At 36.3% G+C, this 22,459-nt stretch overlaps 1 protein-coding gene across 1 annotated transcript; it reads right to left on the minus strand.

The window, feature by feature from the left end:
• Positions 1-9,506: 9,506 nt before the first annotated feature.
• Positions 9,507-21,491, minus strand: LOC127650498 (inhibitor of growth protein 4-like). Its single transcript, XM_052135944.1, has 8 exons — positions 21,436-21,491; positions 19,408-19,479; positions 19,080-19,246; positions 18,153-18,267; positions 17,937-18,051; positions 15,263-15,407; positions 12,129-12,190; positions 9,507-11,996 (listed from the first exon to the last, which is right to left on the minus strand). Exons 1-8 carry the CDS (start codon positions 21,470-21,472, stop codon positions 11,957-11,959), a joined length of 753 nt encoding a protein of 250 aa, XP_051991904.1. The 5' UTR covers positions 21,473-21,491; the 3' UTR covers positions 9,507-11,956.
• Positions 21,492-22,459: the final 968 nt, after the last annotated feature.

The following is a 22,459-nucleotide window of genomic DNA, read 5'->3' on the forward strand; positions in this document are numbered from 1 at the left end:
GAACACTGATTTAACTGTGTGCCTTAAACGCCGTTACTTATTTCTGAAGTTGTTCAACTGAAGGAACACTTGTCCGATTCAATGGGACCAAATGAATGAATCCGATCAAGCTAAAGAGCTTGCCATATAATGACTACGACAGTCTATAATTCAACACAAACGATGCGTCACGCGTATTTGCACACCATTATGATGGTACCCTAAAAGATGCGATTTATTTTCTAGGAGAGGATTAAACACGTCTTAAGATGTAGCAGAGCAGCCAAGCCCCAGAGCAGAAATAAACATGGAAAGAGCAACTGAGGCTCTCTCATACCGACGGTTCTGTAGTATAAACCCTTGACTCGAGCGCGTCACGACAGTTATTTTCCAGTTTTGCCGATTTAACGCGATAAATGTAATATATATTGTAAATTAGGAAACCCTGAAGTTAAATAAGATTAGTTATATTTTACTGTGGAATCTTTAGGCTTATATATTTGAATGTGCGTATATATTTCTGTGACTTACGGTAGTGACCGTTAACCCTTACGTCACGGACTGTGATTAGCAGCAACAGCGCGCGAACTTGATACAGCGCGAGGATGAGAGCGCGCGACATGTGATCTCTAAACGCGTCATCGCCAATGCGATGGTTTCAACCCTTGTGCGACCTTCGGGACATTTTTGTAGATTTCGAACATTTTGGGTTTGTATTTTTGGGGAATTTTGTTATTTTAACCTCAGTTCCTATAATACAGCACTCAGGACAAAAATGCAAATCATGCATATTATGATATTACGCTTTCAATCTGGAGCCCTGGCTTCAAAATGTAATTATTATTGTAATTTTTTTCCATTTTTCTCATGTTTAGCCTATGGAGCAAATACATGTTTTTTCCTATTTTCTGTTTGCTGTGAACACTGCAGGCCAATTGAAAAAATGATGCAGCTATAAAGAACGTGTTGTGTATGTGTTTATTGAGAAAACTGAAGGAGTGTGTGTGTGTGTAAAAAACAACAGTGGCATTGTGTAAACAAACTGGCATTTAAAGAGTTAAAATACTGAAAATGAATAAATATTTGGTAGTTATGATCAGGACTGATGTTGGTCAGTGAAATGTGGAAAATAATATTAATATGGCAATTTATGGCAGTTTTTTGACACTAGTTGTTTTATAATTTATTTATTTTTAAATCTGACACTGCACAAATAATAATAATAAATAATAATAATGCAAACAAACAATTTTGTTGCTAATCATTGACATATCCCAGACTGTGATAATCCAAAAAAAAAAAATAAAAAAAAAAATAATAATAATTCCCCTTAGCATTTAGTATATGAAAAATAATTAATTTTGTGTTTTGATTTATTTAGTTTTTCATAAAAAACAACAGAGGCATTAAATAAACAAACTTGCATTTAAAGGGTTAAAATCCTGAAAATGAATGAAGATATTGTTAGTTATGATCAGGACTGATGTTGGTTAAAAAAAAGAGTAACTTATTGAAAGTGGAAAATAATATTAATATATAATATTATTTATTACAGTTTTTTTGACACAGATATTTTTGTCCTCTAAGGACCTCTGTTTGACTATGTTTTTATTGATGCACAATGGTTAATATTATTTGAGCAATATGTACAGTATAATTAAAGCAAATTTATGTAATCATAACATCTTGGCTTTGTTGTGCCATGACATAGTTTCCCAAATGTAATTGCACACAAAGACGGAATAAAAAGAAAGAATCCAAAGCACGTTACATCAGATGTATGAGGAGCACATTGTCTATTTTAAGATGAACACATTTTAATTGTATGATACATTTCCATTAAACTGAACTGAGTAATGTTTAAATAGTGTAAATACTGTGAAATCGTTTTTTATAGATTCATAATAAATGCTGTTATATAAGTATAAATATATATAAAAGTATTTAAATAAAAGCATTTATTAAAATTTAGCAGAATTAACTTCAAAAGATTTAAACAATATTTATAGTTTATAAAGGCCAAACAACTACATTTATCTGGCATTAATTTAACTTATTTTACACTTAGCAAAATTAAGCATATTTAAATACATATAATTTAAGACATTTGATTTTGACAAAAAAAATGTGTCAATGCATGCTCACCCTCATTATCACTCAAATCTTATATGCATGTCATCACAATAAACAGAGTTTAATTTAAAGACATATTACCAATATAAAGACAGGCTGGTATAAAAATCTACCCTGGACATTGACCCAGACTAGTCCACCGGCAGACACTCCACTACATAATTCACTCCAAAAAAAAATAAAAAAAATAAATAAATAAATAAATAAATAATAAAAAAAATCTAACCAAGGTAACTTAAATGAACTGAGTTGAAGAGGCAGAGTAAATGCCAAAATGAAGTGTTATTTTAATGTGTCTTTCTGCAAGATGAATATAAAGGGGGAGACTTGTTAATGATTAAGTTGTACTCAGTAATGCTCCCCACCAGCATGTATTTAGCATGCTAACTTTACCGGTCACTAGCTAGCATATAACTAAAATATAAACAATTTCGATATATTGACTTGAATTTTTTGGGTTTACTTGATTCAGTTAGAAATTACATTATTTTTAAGAAAACTATTTTCAAACATGTGGAACCACTGCCTGTGATTCAATCAAGTTAAGCTAGTTTTTTTTGTGAGTGCTGACCAAAACAGGTTGCTCCAGGGTAATTGTCCCTGTAATAAGTGCACTGTAAGTCACTTTGGATAAAAGCGTCTGCCAAATGCATAAATGTAAATGTAATGCTGTTAGATATACAGTAGAGACCCCAATACTCTTGAGCTGGGCTCCATGACAGAAATAGTGTATGTAGTTTAGATACAGTTACTTATCAATGACTCACTAACACCGCAGCTAGTCTTTACACATAATGACATAGGAAGAAAGAAATGTAAGTGAGCTTAAATTACTGTACCAGAGCACAGACAGAGGGGAGATGAAGGGCTGATTATAGGCTTCGACAGGTGCACTGTCAGTTTCATGACAGATGCATTGTGTACTGGGTTGTGGAGGGCCTTACAAGTGGGTTTGCGGTTATGTGGAATACCAAGAGTCTTCATTGATAATGAATAGCTCTTATAATAATATTTACAGTATAATATAGTTTTGCTAAACACATGCAAAACCTTTCGACATTCTCAAATAATGTCTTTTGGCTGACCAGAGTGACTTTGCAAATATATCCATATACATGAGTAATACAAAATACATGCATATATACAGGATAGTTAAGTTCCAGTCATTCCAGCATGACTCAGTGGATGTATTACATAAGTTGTAATACAACTTAATGCCTATAAGGTGTGTTAGCAGCAGTATACAGAGTCATAAACATCCCTCTAGTGTCTGTAGATGGTTCCTCCACAAAATTGTGCTGATTATGTTATAAATTACTCAGCATTTGTGATAGCGGTGGCAGCATATATCCACTTAGCTCGACTTGAATAATGTTCTGGCTGTCACCTCATCTTTTCGCACAGCTTAAGAAATTATAAATGCAAAGTTTTGTCTGTCTGCTGCAATGTCACTCATACCGCAGAATGAAAAGACCAATTTGTGACAGACTATAGTCAGTTTATCAGGAACTCTCAGCATATAATCAACATTTATAAAAGGCTGAATCAGCCATGATCTTTTTATTTTTCTCCCCCCCCAGTTAAGGTGATTGATGCATAGAAATGGTGCAAATTTGCAACTCCCCTGAGAGCCACTAGACGGCAGCAACTACTAAAGATTTCACATAAATTATGCAGCCACGCCCCTGTACAGATAACATTCATTAGCCCCACAAGTAATCAAGATCACTGTTTATATAATGTATTTTCTGCTAGCTATTCATGTCGTCTTTTCTGCTCTTTTAAACATTTTAAACAAATGTAGATATACGTTTTCGTTAGCAGTGTAGCAGCATCAGGACCATAATGGGTTATTGGAGGGAATTGTCAGACTGCAGCGCAGCAAAACCTGGATCTCTTGAGCACATGCTACACCTAGTGGTTTGTCAGAGAACTGCAATGTCGTTTTAACATGATTACTTTTATAGAAATGTGGACATACAATGCTTATAAAGCTACTGGACTGGCTATCCAATCCCATATATTTGAAAGAAAGAAAACCACTGTTGAAATATAATATAAACAGTTAGGTCTTCTTCATTGGTAGTTTCAATGATCACAAGTTATTGGTGCTATATATTTCACTGCACTTTAAATATTAATAGACTATACTTACAGCACCCTCCAAAATGTTTGTCTGTGTCTAGAAGGTAAACTCAAGGCTGCCAGGTCATTTATTGTTAGGTTAGGGTCACATTTAGGAGTAGGATTAAAGGCATAGTTTGCTCAAAAATGATCATGCCAACCCAGATGTGTATGACTTTTATTCGTCTGCTGAACACACACACACACACACACACACAAAGATTTTTAGAAGAATATCTAAGGTCTGTTGTTCCATACAGTACTAGTGAAATATAGCCAGAACTTTGAAGCTCCAAAAAGAACAAAGGCAGCATAAAAATAATCCATAAGACTAAAGTGGTTTTATTCATGTATAAAACGAAACACCAGGGGTGCGATTCTTCTGTTCCAGACACTATTAAACGCATGTATACGGTTTGTTCTATCGAAGGGCACGTGCATAGTTTGTCGAATAAAAAAGTATGACGTCATCGTGTTTACAGAATTCGTGTTTAAAATGTCCATACTCCCTTAATAAAATAAGTGTCCTGAGATATCTATGAGGTGCCCCTAGGGACATTATTCAGAATTACCATGCACATACATGTACTTTTCCTCTCACATACACATATGAAACCAAATTCATTCACATACTATAGTGAAATGCTCACACACATACAAGTGAAATGCTTTTACAAACACAACTGAAACGCTCTCATACATACAACTGAAAATATTACGCTCACACACACAACTGAAATGCTCACACACACGCAACTGAAATGCTCACACACACACACAACTGAAATGCTCTCACACACTCAACTGAAATGCTCACACACACACAACTGAAACGCTCTCACACACTCAACTGAAATGCTCTCACACACTCAACTGAAATGCTCTCACACACGCAACTGAAATGCTCTCACACACGCAACTGAAATGCTCACACACGCAACTGAAATGCTCTCACACACGCAACTGAAATGCTCTCACACACGCAACTGAAACGCACTCACACACGCAACTGAAATGCTCTCACACACGCAACTGAAATGCTCTCACACACGCAACTGAAATGCTCTCACACACACAACTGAAATGCTCACACACACACAACTGAAATGCTCTCACACACACAACTGAAATGCTCACACACACACACAACTGAAACGCTCTCACACACACAACTGAAATGCTCTCACACACACAACTGAAATGCTCTCACACACGCAACTGAAACGCACTCACACACGCAACTGAAATGCTCTCATACATACAACTAAAATGATTACACTCTCACACACACAACTGAAAAGCATTTCAGTATGTTGTATGAAAGCATTTCAGTATGTTGTATGCAAGCATTTCAGTATGTTGTATGCAAGCATTTCAGTTGTGTATGTGAGACATTTCAGCTGTGTGTGTGAGAGCATTTCAGTTGTGTGTGTGAGAGCATTCAGTTGTATGTGTAAGCATTTCAGTTGAACGAAGCACATTTCAGTTGAAACGGAAGGTGGTTAAAGTACCCACTCCACTCCAGTTGGTGGCAGTAGTGTATGGCGTTTAATTTTGGACAAAACAGCGCAAGCGCAAAAACACAGCGCGCAAGTGAATTTCAACAGTGTGAGCACCATGACACAGCTCGCACGTAAAATTTAAACCTGCAGAACTTGCAAATCACAAACTCGAGCACAAAAATATGATTGTGCACACAAATTAACAAGTCCCACACACGCGCGAGTTCTTTTCTGCACACGCACGAGTTCTTTTCCTATGGGAAGCCAAACAAAGCAAAAGTGGGACGAGACAGCGGGGGTTTACAGAGCTCGCGCCGCGCTGACATGTCATCTGCGCGGTTCAATGGTCCGAGCCGCGCGGCCAGTTCGTCAGCGCAGCGCGGACGTGTTTCCTAGCGACACCCAGTGGGCAGCGCGGCGCGAACAATCCTCAACAGCGCTGCGCTGACCAATTTAAACAGCGCAGTGCAAACCATACATGCAAATTAATGTAGGCCCTACAATAAAGAAACCCCTCCTTCCTTACAAAAAATTGGTTCTCTGCTGAAATTTAGCAGTTTTTCCCTACAGAAGACAAAGAAGAAGAAAGACAAGATGAAATGCATACATTTCTTATGTTTATTATCTTTAATAGTGTTAGTAAAGAGTAGTGTTGTGATATATATATATATATATCTGTATAATGTTTTAGAATGACCTTAGCAGAAGGTTGGCGTGCTCCTCAAGACGACTACGATATTGAAAGTCATTGAAGTTTCTGCTTTGTACAGCTCTTTCCGTAGCCTCTATACATATGTGCAGTTCTTCAAAGTAGGGTATCGACGCACAACACTACTCTTTACTAACACTATTAAAGATAATAAACATAAGAAATGTATGCATTTTCATGTTGTCTTTCTTCTTCTTTGTCTTCTGTAGGGAAAAACTGCTAAATTTCAGCAGAGAACCAATTTTTTGTAAGGAAGGAGGGGTTTCTTTATTGTACATTAATTTGCATGTATGGTTTGCACTGCGCTGTTTAAATTGGTCAGCGCAGCGCTGTTGAGGATTGTTCGCGCCGCTGCCCATTGGGTGTCGCTAGGAAACACGTCCGCTGCGCTGACGAACTGGCCGCGGCTCGGACCATTGAACCGCGCAGATGACATGTCAGCGGCGCGAGCTCTGTAAACCCCGCTGTCTCGTCCCACTTTTGCTTTGTTTGGCTTCCCATAGGAAAAGAACTCGTGCGTGTGCAGAAAAGAACTCGGCGTGTGTGGGACTTGTTAATTTGTGTGCACAATCATATTTTTGTGCTCGAGTTTGTGATTTGCAAGTTCTGCAGGTTTAAATTTTACGTGCGAGCTGTGTCATGGTGCTCACACTGTTGAAATTCACTTGCGCGCTGTGTTTTTGCGCTTGCGCTGTTTTGTCCAAAATTAAACGCCATACACTACTGCCACCAACTGGAGTGGAGTGGGTACTTTAACCACCTTCCGTTTCAACTGAAATGCTCTCACACACACAACTGAAATGCTCTCACACACACAACTGAAATGCTCTCACACACACAACTGAAATGCTTGCATACAACATACTGAAATGCTTTCATACAACATACTGAAATGCTTTTCAGTTGTGTGTGTGAGAGTGTAATCATTTTAGTTGTATGTATGAGAGCATTTCACTTGTGTGTGTGAGTGCGTTTCATTTGTGTGTGTGAGAGCATTTCAGTTGTGTGTGTGAGAGCATTTCAGTTGTGTGTGTGAGAGCATTTCAGTTGTGTGTGTGAGAGCATTTCAGTTGCGTGTGTGAGAGCATTTCAGTTGTGTGTGTGAGAGCATTTCAGTTGTGTGTGTGAGAGTGTTTCAGTTGCGTGTGTGAGAGCATTTCAGTTGTGTGTGTGAGAGCATTTCAGTTGTGTGTGTGAGAGTGTTTCAGTTGCGTGTGTGTGAGCGTTTCAGTTGCGTGTGAGAGCATTTCAGTTGCGTGTGTGAGAGCATTTCAGTTGTATGTATGAGAGCATTTCAGTTGTGTGTGTGAGAGCGTTTCAGTTGCGTGTGTGTGAGCATTTCAGTTGTATGTATGAGAGCATTTCAGTTGTGTGTGTGAGAGCGTTTCAGTTGCGTGTGTGTGAGCATTTCAGTTGCGTGTGTGAGAGCGTTTCAGTTGCGTGTGTGAGAGCGTTTCAGTTGTGTGTGTGAGAGCATTTCAGTTGTGTGTGTGTGAGCATTTCAGTTGCGTGTGTGAGAGCGTTTCAGTTGCGTGTGTGAGAGCATTTCAGTTGCGTGTGTGAGAGCATTTCAGTTGAGTGTGTGAGAGCATTTCAGTTGTGTGTGTGTGAGCATTTCAGTTGCGTGTGTGTGAGCATTTCAGTTGTGTGTGTGAGCGTAATATTTTCAGTTGTATGTATGAGAGCGTTTCAGTTGTGTTTGTAAAAGCATTTCACTTGTATGTGTGTGAGCATTTCACTATAGTATGTGAATGAATTTGGTTTCATATGTGTATGTGAGAGGAAAAGTACATGTATGTGCATGGTAATTCTGAATAATGTCCCTAGGGGCACCTCATAGATATCTCACCGGTCTCTGTGACAGCTGTAGACTTTGTAAACAGCAAACAAAAACGTGACCGTTTGAAGCGAATCACATTTGTCAGTTGAGGGCGCTGTAGAGCATAACAGTGTCCCGCCCACTTATTCAGCGTCTGGGTTCCCATTAATTTCTTCCATAGACTTTCAAAATAAAAACTCAGTTAAAAAGTTGTAAAGCATAAACCAAACCAACCATCTAAAGGGTAAATCGCAACATTACAGACTTTATTTTAAGGCAAAAAAGTATTTGAAAATCCGACAAAAAGTCAAAGGTACAAGTTTGTGTGCTTACCGTCTTTCAGGTGGACACGAACTACAATCCCATGAAGCATTGCGAATGATATGATCGAATATAAAACTATTGAAATTTATAAAACTATTAATTTTAGGTTGTTTATTATAATTATAGAAACAATAGTTTGTTTACTGCTAAATATTCCGAAATACACAAATATATACTGAAAGTGCAGGGAGACCGACTCTTTTGCATCATTCAGAGTGCATCATTGCATTTGGTTGTCACCGCCGTTCTTATTTCGTGGGCTTTCTTGGCCACGGTTCTCTGATTGGTGGAACTTTCAGTGCTGTACCATGGGTACTGTAGTTATTTTCAAGGAATTCCGCTATTAAATGTGATTTTTAGAAACAATGACGTTGAAATAACGCAGACAGATTGCTTCAACAGAAGCATATACCACAGACTAACAACCTCGGATCTCACGGTAGGTCTGTCTTTAAAGATTTACAAATGATTGTTAAAAATCAATTTGTCTATGGAACATTTAATGGTATTTTAACTTCCGGATCCTGACTGTTGCGCCCTATTGTGACACTGTTGAATTTGACAGCCACAGGAAAAAAACAATGCTGCTCTTTTGCTCTGTTTTGGTCTCAAAATTATCTTTGGAGGGCGGGGCTTTGGAATTAGGGGCGTGGCTAGTACAACAGTTCATTCATGTGAAAGCTTCAGAATGCTAAAATCACTTACAGCACCTTTGAAAATTAAAACCAATATATATAAAAAACTAATAACAACTTGTTTTTCATACTTTATTGATTTTGATTTTAAATGCAGTGTTTTGACACTTTTAACATTAGAAGTCAAAGATGGCACTAGTGTGAAATAGAATGACAATTCACTGCTATTAAATTGTTCAGATTAATTCACCTCAATTAATATATATTTTTTTTATTATCATTTATTCTCCAAAACATGCCACGTTTATTGTACTTGTGCCCAAGTACAAGTACCCAGACAACACAATGCCAATGATTCATAGCATTAAATGCATTCACAGATGACATTTTGCTCAAGCATGCTACTCAAGTGTTTGTACGTGAAGTAAGTTTTAGGAGCTGAGAGAGTTGATTGTTAATACTTGGTCTGCAACGGTACACAGAATTCATGGTTCAGTGCTTTCCTCGGTTTTGGGGATGCGGTTCGGTACGGTTTTGGTACAACAGAGAAAAAAAAGAATCTTAAATTAAATTATTATTATTATTTTTTTTGGAAACACAGTGGTCGATGGGCTACAATTCTTATTGTGTATGCTCATTTATAAATGACTGCACTATTTCTTCAACTAAATTACAATACAAAACAGATAATTTTCATTTTTGGGTGAACTATCCCTTTAAGATTAGGCATAGGTGTAGAGTTAGGGGGAAGGTGTAGGGGTTCTGTGGGACTTCAAATAAATAAAAAACAGAGTGTGAACATCACATTTGACTCTTGGGACACTTTCGGCAGCCAGACAGTTACTTTCTAGACACAAACTTAAAACATCCCCAGAATGAGCAAAATAAAAACCAAAAGACCCAAAAATGCTTTCAGACTTTGTTCATTTAGCATGGAAGTCACCAAACTCAAAATCTGACATTAGTACAGTACTTTAAAATATCTGGACAAATCAAATCACAATGTTACATGACAAAAGCAAAGAACACGTGACACAAAGCCTTCATCATAGACCAGACAATATTATCATTTAAAACTAACCGGTAAGAATCACTGTAGCACCAGGTTATGAAACATTTTTTAACAGTATAGTCTGACCACCAAATCTTAAAGGTGCATTAAGTTACCTTTTCTTCCTGTCATCTTGGACTTAAAGTGACACCTAGCGGCATGGATGCATCATTCGAAATCAAGTTTTCATTTATAGATGCCATTGCAGAAATTCCCTATTCACAGTCAGCCATGATTATTTTAATCCAAGAGTGAAAGTGTCCAAAAACAGGGCAATTAATGAGATTAAGCGAGCAGTATTCAACTAGTCATGTAATTTTAACATGTCAGCCCCCATGAGGGGACCCTCTCTATGAGGAAAAAAAAACAGTTAAAATTGATATGACTGGAAACTTCTTATGTGAGTGGACAAGATTTCATACATATGTTTCAGAATTACAATTAATTTCTTTAGGAGTAAAACATGACTGTGTGCACCTTTAAATACAGGTTGATATCACCATAGTCGATTTCGAAATCTTTCAAAATGTCTCAAACTGCTTTAACAATGTCAACACATGTAACCATGTCAAACACTTTATAGTTAATATATTCAAAAGCACCAAAATCCAGTCGCTAAGAATCCCCCAATTCTGTTCAGAGGTTACAATGAAAAGCGCTAAATGCATTAATGACTGGGCATCAGTTTTATTATGACAACTGAGGTAAATGCTGTCTTAATGCTTTTCAACAGTCTATCAGAGTAGAGTGGAACCTATTCAATATGATCAAAGCAGTGTGTGATAAGCACCAAAACATGTTTGCATTGAACACTACAGTTGTGGAATGAACCTGAAGTAAAGAGGTGGTTTTCAAGTGCATTTTTTCTATACAATATTTTTGAATGTGCATAAGTTAAAGGTAGCAGAACTAAAAAGGCTCTGTACTGTGTAAAAGTCAAGTTTAATGCAGTTTCAGATAAGCGGTTCCTAGTGAGCAGCTACGTCCTTTTAATGCTTGTTTGTCAAAACAAAATGTCTGTGTCAAGTCAGTTCAGGTACACTGATGTAGCTATTGCCCTTTTATGAATATTGAAATGAGAAAAGAGGTTAAGGGATCAGGTTGGGGAAGGCTTTATCAATCTCCTAAACTGAGAACCGTTTTTTTTGTCTTGTAAATGCAAAAACTGAGATAAGTTAGAAACGGTCACAGATTATCTTCTGAGAGGGATATTGTTTGCAAATATCCAGTCTGAGACCACCTGGTATTACAACTGAAAATGAGAAATGTAAGTATGTATTAAAAAAATCCTGATTTGTTCCCTGATTGATTTGACTGCAGAGTTTATGTGCTGACTTATTGAATAATAATGCATAAAAAAAATATCCAAATAAACAAATTGAAAATATAAGAATATAAAAACGCAGAGCCAAAACAAAATAAAAATACTCAATAAAAAAGTAATCTTCATTACTGAACATATAAATAAAGCTACTGTTGTAACTACACCTCCTTCATCTTCACCTGCCATCCCTTCCTTTTTTATCAGACTGAAAGAGGGATGTGAAGATGGTAAAGGACAAGCACCAGATAAAGTGGAGTGTTGATCTATATTAGTGTCTATGGAGGGCCTTTAAAACACATTTAACACACGTTCCAGCTAACTCACTCTCTGTGAATCATTGTTTTTAAATTGCATGTTCATTTTTTCTTTCGCTCCTGTGAACATCTTGGGCAGTACCTGGTGTAAAAGGAAAGAAAAATAAATAAATGAGGCACATTTTGAAATATTCAATTGAACTCATTGTGTTTGACAGCTCTTAATTGCCAAGGCCTCGAATCTGAACAAGCAACTGTAAAATCACATGTTTACCATTTCCCCCTGGGCTTGGTGGTCAGTCCCACACAGGCAAAGTGGAACCACTCAATGGAGCACTAAAGAAAGAACAACACATACATTTACCGTGAATATAACAGGTAAAACAATCTTTAACATTTGGGGCAAGTAAACTACTATAATCAAGGAATAAAGTTTACTTGCACAGAGACAGTAAATATAATGTGTGTGAAACAGTATATTTTTACACTCCATCTAATTTCTTATTCTAAATAAATGCCTCAACATGCTGTCCAACACTATACTGTGAATATACTCACATCCATAGGGCATTATTATGAATATCACACTGCAGAGTTCCTGTAAGCCCTTCAGCTGTAATATATTCACAATACAGTATGAACTTTAGTGCCTTATTGCATTAATAAATCTATTACAACATAAACATATTAAGGACACACATTTTCATTAATGAATTTTCACCAGGAATAGTTCACCCAAAAATGAAAATTCTCTCAAAATTTACTCACCTTCATGTCATCTCAGATGTGTATGACTTTCTTCTGCTGAACACGAACGAGGACTTGCTCATGTTCAGCAGAACACGAATGGAATGGTTCTCACCCAAAACCAATTATAACACTTCAGAAGACATGGATTAAACCACTGGAGTCATATGGAGTACTTTTATGCTGCCTTTTATGTGCTTTTTGTAGCTTTAAAGTTTTGGTCACCCTTCACTTGCATTGTATGGACCTACAGAGCTGAGATATTCTTCTAAAAACCTTTGTTTGTGTTCAGCTGAATAATAAGTATTATAATTTGTTCGAAAATAGTCTGAAACACGTAACCTAACGTTCATAGTTGGCCTTAATGAGTGCTAAACATCTATAAAAAATTTGTCTAAGTGAACAAGTGTTTCACATTATAGCAGTTACAAGGGATGTTCGGATACCATTTTTTTGAGAACGAGTATGAGTACCTGTTTGTAAATAGTGTTTAAATAGATAAATGAATTAAAACTTTAATCAAATGAAAGTATAACAATTAATTTTCAACATATTGTATTGTTTTTTTTATCAAATGAAACAGCACAATCCTAAATATAGTTATTTTTGTCAAATAAAGTGCTGCATAATAGAGAATTACAGATGTGAGATATTGCTTAAATATAATACAGTTACTATTGATTTATTATTATTATTATTAGTAGTAGTATTAGTTAGTGTTGTCACAGTACCAACATTTCAGTAGTCGGTACTGATACCAGTGAAATTTCATGGTTTTCGATAACAATTTTGGTTCCACAGCATAACTATGCTAATATGAAAATGTGCTATTGAAGACACCCGTTTAGTCTATTTAAAAAGTGACATTTCCATGTAAATAATAAATTAAAAGAAATGCTTGTTTGAATGTCAAGTGTTTCTCAATCAAAGAATGCATTGCTGAAGTGTTAAGTAGCGCCCTACAGAAATCTGTTTTATTATTTACCAAATCCTGTTTTTCTTTTTGTTGTTATTATTTTCCAGAACTCCATGTTTAATTTCATCATCAAAATGGTGTCTAATCCATTAATTCAAGGGAAAATAGAATATTTCAACATGTTATTGCATTGTTTGCCAAACTTTTATTCAACAGCAGTCTTGCTTGTGATATATTGCTAAATGATTACTATTATTATACTATTATTATAATTACAGAGAATATTACATTTGACTATACAGTTGTAGAATATTTATTTCACAACTTCTTCAATTTCAGGGCTCTAGCTTATATATGGAACGTGCTTTTATTATGATGTGTATTTTTTGCAGGAATCTTCACTTTCAGGATAAACAGTTTGCGACACGGAGACTTTAAAGTCATGTCTGAAATCTTATCTCTTTACACTGACAATGAAATGTACGACACACAGTTTTGGAGTGTTTGTATTTTGTGATTTATTACTGGTGTATGTGTATGTGGTAAATTTTAAATGTTATTACTGTGAGGCCCTTTGGTTTAAAATGCTATATAAATAAAGTTGAGATTAAAGAGCAAATGCTGTGATTTAATTATATAAATATGTAGTTTACATGTGCTGTGTGGTCCACAGTAGATAAGTGCTCTGCTTCATCATCAGATACAACATCTCAATATCGCAGCTCTTCCACACTAAGATTGCAGCCTTTAGCGGTTTAATATATCACGCTAAGACATGATTTTCAATTGATAAATTGTCCATTTCAGTGTAAAGAGTAACAGAGCACGTGCTCAAAATTAAATATAACAATTTTAAAGCTGTCATGTGTCAGTCATACTGCGTGCTGGTACCGGATTGAGTTGGTGCTACCGGTACTGCAGAAACACTGGTATCATTAAATATTTTTTATTTTTGTATCGACTTGGTACCGAAGGACCGGTACTTTTGACAACACAAGTATTAGTATAACAGTGAATATTACATTACTATATGGTACTCATCTATTTCTGTAATACTTTTTAAACTGAGTTAACTTAAATTGAGCTTTTATTTTGAAGTGTTTCTGTGTTGTTAGACCAAGGAGCTCTGACGTAATGACAGCAAATTCCCAATCCAGAAAAGCTGGTCCCTACGAGAATCACAGTAATAATTAAACCACAAAAGGCTGCAATATAAATAAATATGTAGTCTGTATTTGTCTTGTGCTAAAAAGTGAATTGGCGCTCTGCCTGCTGTCATCTGCTACAAACAGAGCATGCGATGCTCATAATAGTGTTTTCCGTGTATGAGCCAAGGATCTCTAAAGGCATGAGCAGTTTGTGTCTCCATGCGTGTACAACACCAGCTCCACACATTCAAATGCACTCACATTTAAAATGCTGGAAGTGCAAACGATATATTTATCTCATTAAATAGCAGTTTTTGCTGTTAAATATTCTCACTGTGCTGCTGAATGTTTACGTAATGACATTCAGAGCATTTTTACGAGTACAAGTACATGAGTGCGATATCGGACCCAATTCCGATACCAGTATTGGTGCATCCCTAGCAGTTACTCATTTATTTCAGGAATACTGTAATAACCAATCGGAATCCAGGACTGAAACAATATGTTAACATTTTATCTGGAGAACAAAAGCAGCTCTTAAATATGACATTCTGGGTTCTGTTAATCATACTATACAGCATAAAGAAGAGGACTCACATCAGTATTGTCACAGCCAATCATCTCCCCATATGAGACCTGGTGACAAAGGCAATAGGTGGGTTCGTTGGGATCGACTGGCATGTCCAGCACATCTGAGGGGTGAACGTTTCCAAAGTTCACAGCCGGCGAAGAAAACTCAGAACTGGAGGGAATAAGGAATGGGAAGTAAATGACAATTTTTTTTTTTTTTAATTTTAACTTCACTTTTACTTGATTTTGGGGCATTTTTTTTTTAATTTTATTTGACTTGTAATGACAGGTTGTAGAAAGAGGACAGGAATTTAAGGAGAGAGAATGGGAATTGATCACAATGCAAACCGGAATATCTGACTAACCACTAAGCTCTTGGTATTTCTAAACATTAATAATGTATTTCAGAACAAACTAAATATTTATGTACATGCTGGGATGCTTCACATTACCCTCCCCTTTGAAATCCATTTGTCATAAAAAAACTAAACAAACAAAATAAAAAATTCCATGGCATTAATGAATTACAGTAAGTGCAAAATGCAGAAAAAAAGTGTATCTGTATTGATACAGATTTCATGATTCAATTCCGATTCAGCAGCTCTCGATTCTATATCCATTCAAAGGGGTATATTTGAGTTATAATGTCCAGTTTGCTTACATTTGATATGAAAGAAATTCTCTCTAAACTAATGATGTTAATTATACAGGGGATCTTCTAACTTGGTACGTTATAAAAATATAAATTTTACAAATTATAATTTATCACTATTTTTTAATAATATTGTTCATATTTGAGCTTTCTTTTATGTATTCCATCAATAAATATGATGTCTTGAAATTGCATATATTGTAAGTAGGGGATGGGAAATATGACCAAAATTCTATATCATGGTATAAGCAATTTTATATAATATTAACTGTATAGATCACAATATAGTTTTTTTTCCTTTCGGAAAATCTAATTATTTAAATTAAATATCCATGTGATGGGGTGGGTGATAAGCAAAACATTAGCGATATTCTTAAAAGTGAAAATATATGCATGAAAATAAGCCTATAGCTTACGTTTACTTCTATTTTGATGGAAAGTGATTAAAAAACTCAAAGTGACTTTTTTAATTTAAAACGATGTCCAAAGTATCCTAATGGCACATCTGTCATGTACACTGCAATAAAAAAACTTCTCAATCAATAAATAATTCTTAAAATAAAATGTGATCGGTTTTATTTTCTATGCATTGTTTTTTTAATCCAAGGAAAAAAAAAAAGGCTTTGCGTTAATTGAACATCAGCTTTTTTTTAATTTTATTCTGGAGCAAACCCCTCCATCAGTTATTTGTTTTGAATTTAGCATTCAACTGGAATTTTTGGCAATTATATAGCCTACAACATATAAATACATGGTTGACTACAGTGTCATTTATTTAATCAATCCTGAGGGAATTTACTCAGTGCGATCGCTCCTCTTTACATGTTTGTGGAGGTACAGTTGCAGGTAGGAAAGCTTGATGACATCAGCAACACTACAAAGCAGCAGGGCTTTTAGCGGAGGGCCCACTTCAAACCACAGAAAATGCAGCATTTTATTAACAAGCTCTTCCTCATTTTCTCTCAGAATGCAGTGATTAGAACCTGAGGTGCGCCCTCTGCCCCACGCACGTCAGAAAGAATGCTTTCATCCATGAACATGAGAAAACGGTGCCTTTAAATGCAAAAAAATTAATTCCTTCTCCTGAGTTTGACTTGATTTGGAGTCATCCTGCATTCTGTGTTCATTTTTCTCCATATGTGTCTCTCGCTAGCAGTCTCACGTGCAGCCAGGAGGCGTCGCGCACACAGATATTTACATACTGTGATATAGACGGTATAGAAAAATCTCTACTGCTAAGCCCTAATTGTATGCAATGTTAGTTGTTTATATGCATAATTTGTTCAATTAACAACTATTAAAATTGATGTGTAGTGCACAATCGGTGCAATCTCTTTAAGAATGGCGGCAGTGTCTAACAGGAGTGTTTGTTTTGTTAAGTGAACCCAACGAGAGCGCACTGCTTCTTAAGCGCATCTGGGCTATTTGTGATTAGAATTAAACATTTAATTTTTGTTGTTTTTGATCTACAACTGACTATAAAGAACAGAAAAGATATTAAGAGAGACGTTGTTCAATGACAAATGGATTGTGTTTTTTTCTCGTCTTTGGACACATTACACGGAACAAAACAAACTTGAACTCTCACCAGAGAACGGATCTCGGTGCTGCACTTCTTCACCACTATACTACTCAATTACTGGTGAGTGAAATCTGAATATTTACCAGCCAGTGGATAATCACAGACATTTTTAGTTGCATTGCATGAAACGTGGTTGTATGTGTGAGTGATTTACACACATAGTCGTAGAGGGTTTCCTCATAGAGTAAAAGATTGATCTTGGGATTTAAGAAACAATATCAAGATCGATAAAAATGAAGATTGTGATGCACTGAAAAACCAATATCTATCTGATATAATGATTAAAAAATAATATATTGATATTATTATGAATAATATATATTAAAATTATTATTATTATATATAATAAGATTTTAATATCATATCACATAAATATTTTACATATATAATGATATGTCATAGTAGGTCAATATGTTGATGACCAATAACTATATATGAAGGCTAATTTATGCAAGTGATTCTATCACCTTTGAGTAATCTTGACCTTCTTCTGTCCACTCTTTGAGCTGCAGTCATCGTCAGAGTTCTTGACCTTTGACCTGGTGTGAGCCACCTCCTTCTTCTTGGGCCCTCGCTGGTCACCTTCAAATAAAAATAAACCAAATATTAAAGACCGGTGATGCACAGAGATCTGCATGTAAACAGTGCTGTTAGCCATTAAATACATTTGAAGCTCAACTCACTCTTGTTGCCTATGCTGGATGTAGAGTCGTAATCGGTACTCTCTATCTGTTTCTCCTTGAGGTCAGCCTCGAAGCGAGCCAGGTCTGTATCCAACCTCCGAATATGCTTATCCACCTGAAATGCAAACAAACAATTATGGATTATCCATCAAAAGCAAAACTAACATACATTTATCTTTGGGGGCCAAATATAATTTAATAAAGATGGGGATTTTATAACAAAACTGGAGGATGCAATGTTGCTGATCTCATAATAAAATTTAAGGAATTTTCTCATCAATCACCCTCATGCCATCCCAGATGTGTTTGACTTACTTTCTTCTGCAGAACACAAATGGAGATTTTTAGAAGAATATTTATCTTTTATAAGATTTAGGTAATATAACTTATTTTTCACTGTACATCTTGCCAATACAGTCTCTAGGCACCATCATTATTTCAAGCTTGATTACACTTCCTAGTGCTTGACCCATGCGTAGAGCGGTAGAAAATGTGCTAAAAAAGTGTATTCGAGCTTGAAATCATGATCGTCAAGGAGACTGCTGATGTCAAGATGTACAATGAAAATGGAGTTATATTTAGGTCTGTTCTCAACCAAAACCGATTGGATCACTTTAGAAGACATGCATTAAATCACTGGAGTAGTTTGATTACTTTTATGATGCCTTTTTAAGCTTCTTAGTTTTAGTCACCATTTACTTACATTGTATGGACCTACAGAGCTGGAATATTTCTTTCAAAAATATTTGTTTGTGTTCTGCAGAAGAAATCAAGTCATACACTGGGATGGCAATAGGGTGAGTAAATGACAAGAGTTGTTTAATTAAAAAAATGTAAATTGTTATTTTACTTTTTTATAATAAAGTTTTAGTTTAGCAATTCTAAAGGCTTATATTCAATGTTAACAAAAATGCAATTTACACTAACCATCTCATAAGTTTGCATGGCGAGTTGGACCTTGTCATCTCCAAACTCTTTACACTTCCCATAAGACTGCTGTATCTGTCTTAACAGCGAGAGCTTCTGTTCGGAGGACAGTGTCCGAGCATTAGCCGTGTATTCACGAGCCAGAGAATCAATCTGCCCTTTCAGATCTAGAGAAGGAAATGTACACAAACAACCATTTAACTTCACTATTTCACACATAAGCAGTCCTCAAATGTAGTAGTAAACGTGTACAGTGTAATCTTAGCAAAACCACTGCATTCAAATGTAATTGATTTGATTTAGAGATGGATCTGCAGTTGGGACTCACCCTCTGTCCTCTGGTCGAGATCTCGCATCAGATGGAAGTTCCTCTGCAGTTCAAAAGGAAGATTCTCTATGCCTATGAAGATGTGACAAATTAATTTCCTTACACTCTCACATTCATTCCACCTGTAAAGGCATGTCATACAGGGTTTCCCGCAGAAAATGTGTTAGTTAAGGTGGTGGTGGTGGTATTTGGAATTGCATAACTCCTGACACAAATTAAGATTCGTTCAAAGCCACAGATTTCATTGCAAAATAGAGCAATAAGCCTGACTATACTGTTTTAAATGTAGTAAATCACTTAATGTTACCCTTTTGTTTTGTTTTTTAACTGTTGTATAAAATCAATGTCACATTTGAAATCGTGTGGATAGTCGGGAAACATTGCATCAACATTAAAAACACCGCTGGGATATCAGCCTGCATTTTGTTCGCACAAACAGCGCAAGCGGCTCGTGACAGAACACAGGCCGACTGAATGACACTTCAATTTAAGTTGACAATCTCAAATGAAGATTGCTGAACTCCAGCTCGTCTGTGTTTTCAGATCATCCGCGCTTCTTGCGTTAGAGAGCGCGCGCGCATGATTGCCAGATACTATTGAAAAGACCGGGTAGAAAACATGTTCTTTTAACAGAAAAGCTCTGATTTGGGGTTTAAATTATTGAATTCTGGCATTAAACTGAAACGTTCCCACTTCAGACGACAAACTACGCTTGGCTACTATCTTGTTCTGCAATTCACTTGCCTAGTAACCATAGTAACGGTGCGCACGTTTTCGCGCTTTCTGCTATGACGTGGAGTGCGGGATGCACTCAACGTTGCATGAATTTTTAATTAGCCTGCATTAGTAACAGTTAATTTTGTTATGGTATGAACTTAATCCTAGTAAAGGCAAAAAATATATAATACCTTTGTAACGAAATCCAAGACTTTGTATACCAAATCCAAGGCTTTTAAGGCCTTAATTTGAGATTATTTTTCAATGCTTTTAAAATCCTGCGGGTACCTTGGCTAATGTGTCTTGTCCCCTCACAATGACAGTAAATTAATTATTAGGCTACATTACATCAGTCACGTCACATAGTGGTCTATTTTCAGTTAAAAATGGCGAATATAGACAAAAGTTTATTAATTTGCCTGATTATTTTTGTGATTCGTTTAACATTTATGACCTAAAAAACGGTCAAATAGCAAATGTTTAGTTTAGCAACTTACATCTTATCTCGCACTTGACCGACCGTAAACTGAAGCGCGTCGAGTCGCTCCCTTTACTGTCGCGTCGCTCTGCTAAAATTCGCGCTGTGAACATAAAGCCCGCCTACTTTGATTTGATTGGTCATCTCAAATATTCTGACATTGACGAGCAGTGACAGACCAATGAGGCTCAGATGAACACACACACACACACACACACACACACACACACACACACACACACACGCTCGGCGCCGCTGCGGAAGAACACGCTGATAACAAGACTGAAGCGAACACGAAGGCTTATCACATATTTTAAGATGGAAAGGGAGAAAACAGGACACAGTAACACGGCGAATATCGCTCATATATTTTTTTGACGACGTAGTTAAGGCGGCAGGCGTGTGTTGCTTAGTTGGCCGCCTTAGTTTCAAAGTGCTGCGGGAAACCCTGTCATATATAGGCATATAAAACCCTCATTAGTGTATACTTAACACCCAAGCAATAGAGTAAACACTCATCTCCATGTACGCGGATGCAAGCTAAAACACTACACATGCTAAGCTTGCCACGACGCTTTGGTATTCCCAAGTATTCTTTACAGTAGATTTACAGACACGATTGGCATCAAACCCATCAACAACGCGAGAAAACCTTCACCCAGATTACAACAGTCTGCTTCAGAGACCAATACGTTTCTATTCAACGAATGTTTTTGTCATTCGTTGTATTGTAAATTGTATGTATATGTAAAACTAGAAGACATAATGGTTAACCTAATTCCGAAGACGTTTATTTAGGCATGTGAATAACAAAATATAGACAAAAGTCTTACTGTCCAGATAGTGCTCTAGATACATTCCAGCCGCCATCTTGACACACACAAACAAAGGTTTTTCCGGTCTCACCGGAAGTCCAGAGGGAAAGGGGTTTGTGGAATGTTTTTTTTTTCTTTTCTTTTTTTTTTCCCATTCATGTCATCGGTTGGTACTTTAAATATATTTTGAAACAGAATGATGAAACTGTTCTTTGTATGGCATGGTTCAACGTGCATTTTTACTGGGGACAAAGCAATTTTTTTTGTAGTTTTTGAAATCTGGGACAACTGCTTGGATACTATTTTAATATGAAAGATGCAAAAATGTCAAAATTACACAATCCTGAGGCCTTTAAAATCATTTTGAAGAGTTTTGAGTATGATATATGTTTTTGTGTGAGGCAAAAATAAAATAACCCTTTTCACTTTTTTCAAGTAATAATGTTTTTCTTTCCAACATTTACCAAAATCAATGGATTACGGATCCTTTAGTGTTATTTTGGAACTTAGTGCCATAGTATTAACATGTTTGTTTGGACATGGCGCCACAGTAATGCTTAGACATGTACAGTGCAATATATTCATCGGTTTTAGGAAGTGACGTCTTTGTCCCTTTAACATTTCTTGCTAGTTGTCAAACCCAATCAAAACAACAGTGGGAGGCGCTTTATTCATAGTGACTTTAACATGATTAAAATTACTAACACGATAGTCATAAAACATCAATGTTATTCAGTGACTGGATGCCTGGAACTGGCGGAGAGTATTAGTGTTTAGATTACTGAAAAAGCAACCACTGAAATGAAGCAAGACAGCTGGATATGTGCAGTACTAACAACTGTAGCACATGTTCCCTATCGAGAGGTCTCTCCTATTGCGTAAGTAGCTTACGCTATGGGAAAACTCAGTTTCTCGAGAAATATTGAAGTCTTTATGTAAAACGCATTGCAGCTGCACAGCAGACAGCAATGAGCGAGGCAGAGGCCCTCTTACTAAAAGACGGGGATCGTCACATCATTTGCACTCGCTGCCTGGGACCTGA

This window comes from Xyrauchen texanus, chromosome 10 (assembly GCF_025860055.1).
Source record: "Xyrauchen texanus isolate HMW12.3.18 chromosome 10, RBS_HiC_50CHRs, whole genome shotgun sequence".
Taxonomy (NCBI): Eukaryota; Metazoa; Chordata; class Actinopteri; order Cypriniformes; family Catostomidae; genus Xyrauchen; species Xyrauchen texanus.

What these genes read in the sequence shown, in the direction of transcription:
- LOC127650498 (XM_052135944.1), bottom strand. Translation starts at nt 21,472, where the DNA reads ATGGCGGCTGGAATGTATCTAGAGCACTATCTGGACA. An exon ending in CCATGCAAACTTATGAGATG is followed by an intron (nt 18,268 to 19,079) that starts GTTAGTGTAAAT and finishes TTTGCATTTCAG; the next exon opens with GTGGATAAGCATATTCGGAG. An exon ending in AAGGTCAAGATTACTCAAAG is followed by an intron (nt 15,408 to 17,936) that starts GTGATAGAATCA and finishes TATTCCCTCCAG; the next exon opens with TTCTGAGTTTTCTTCGCCGG.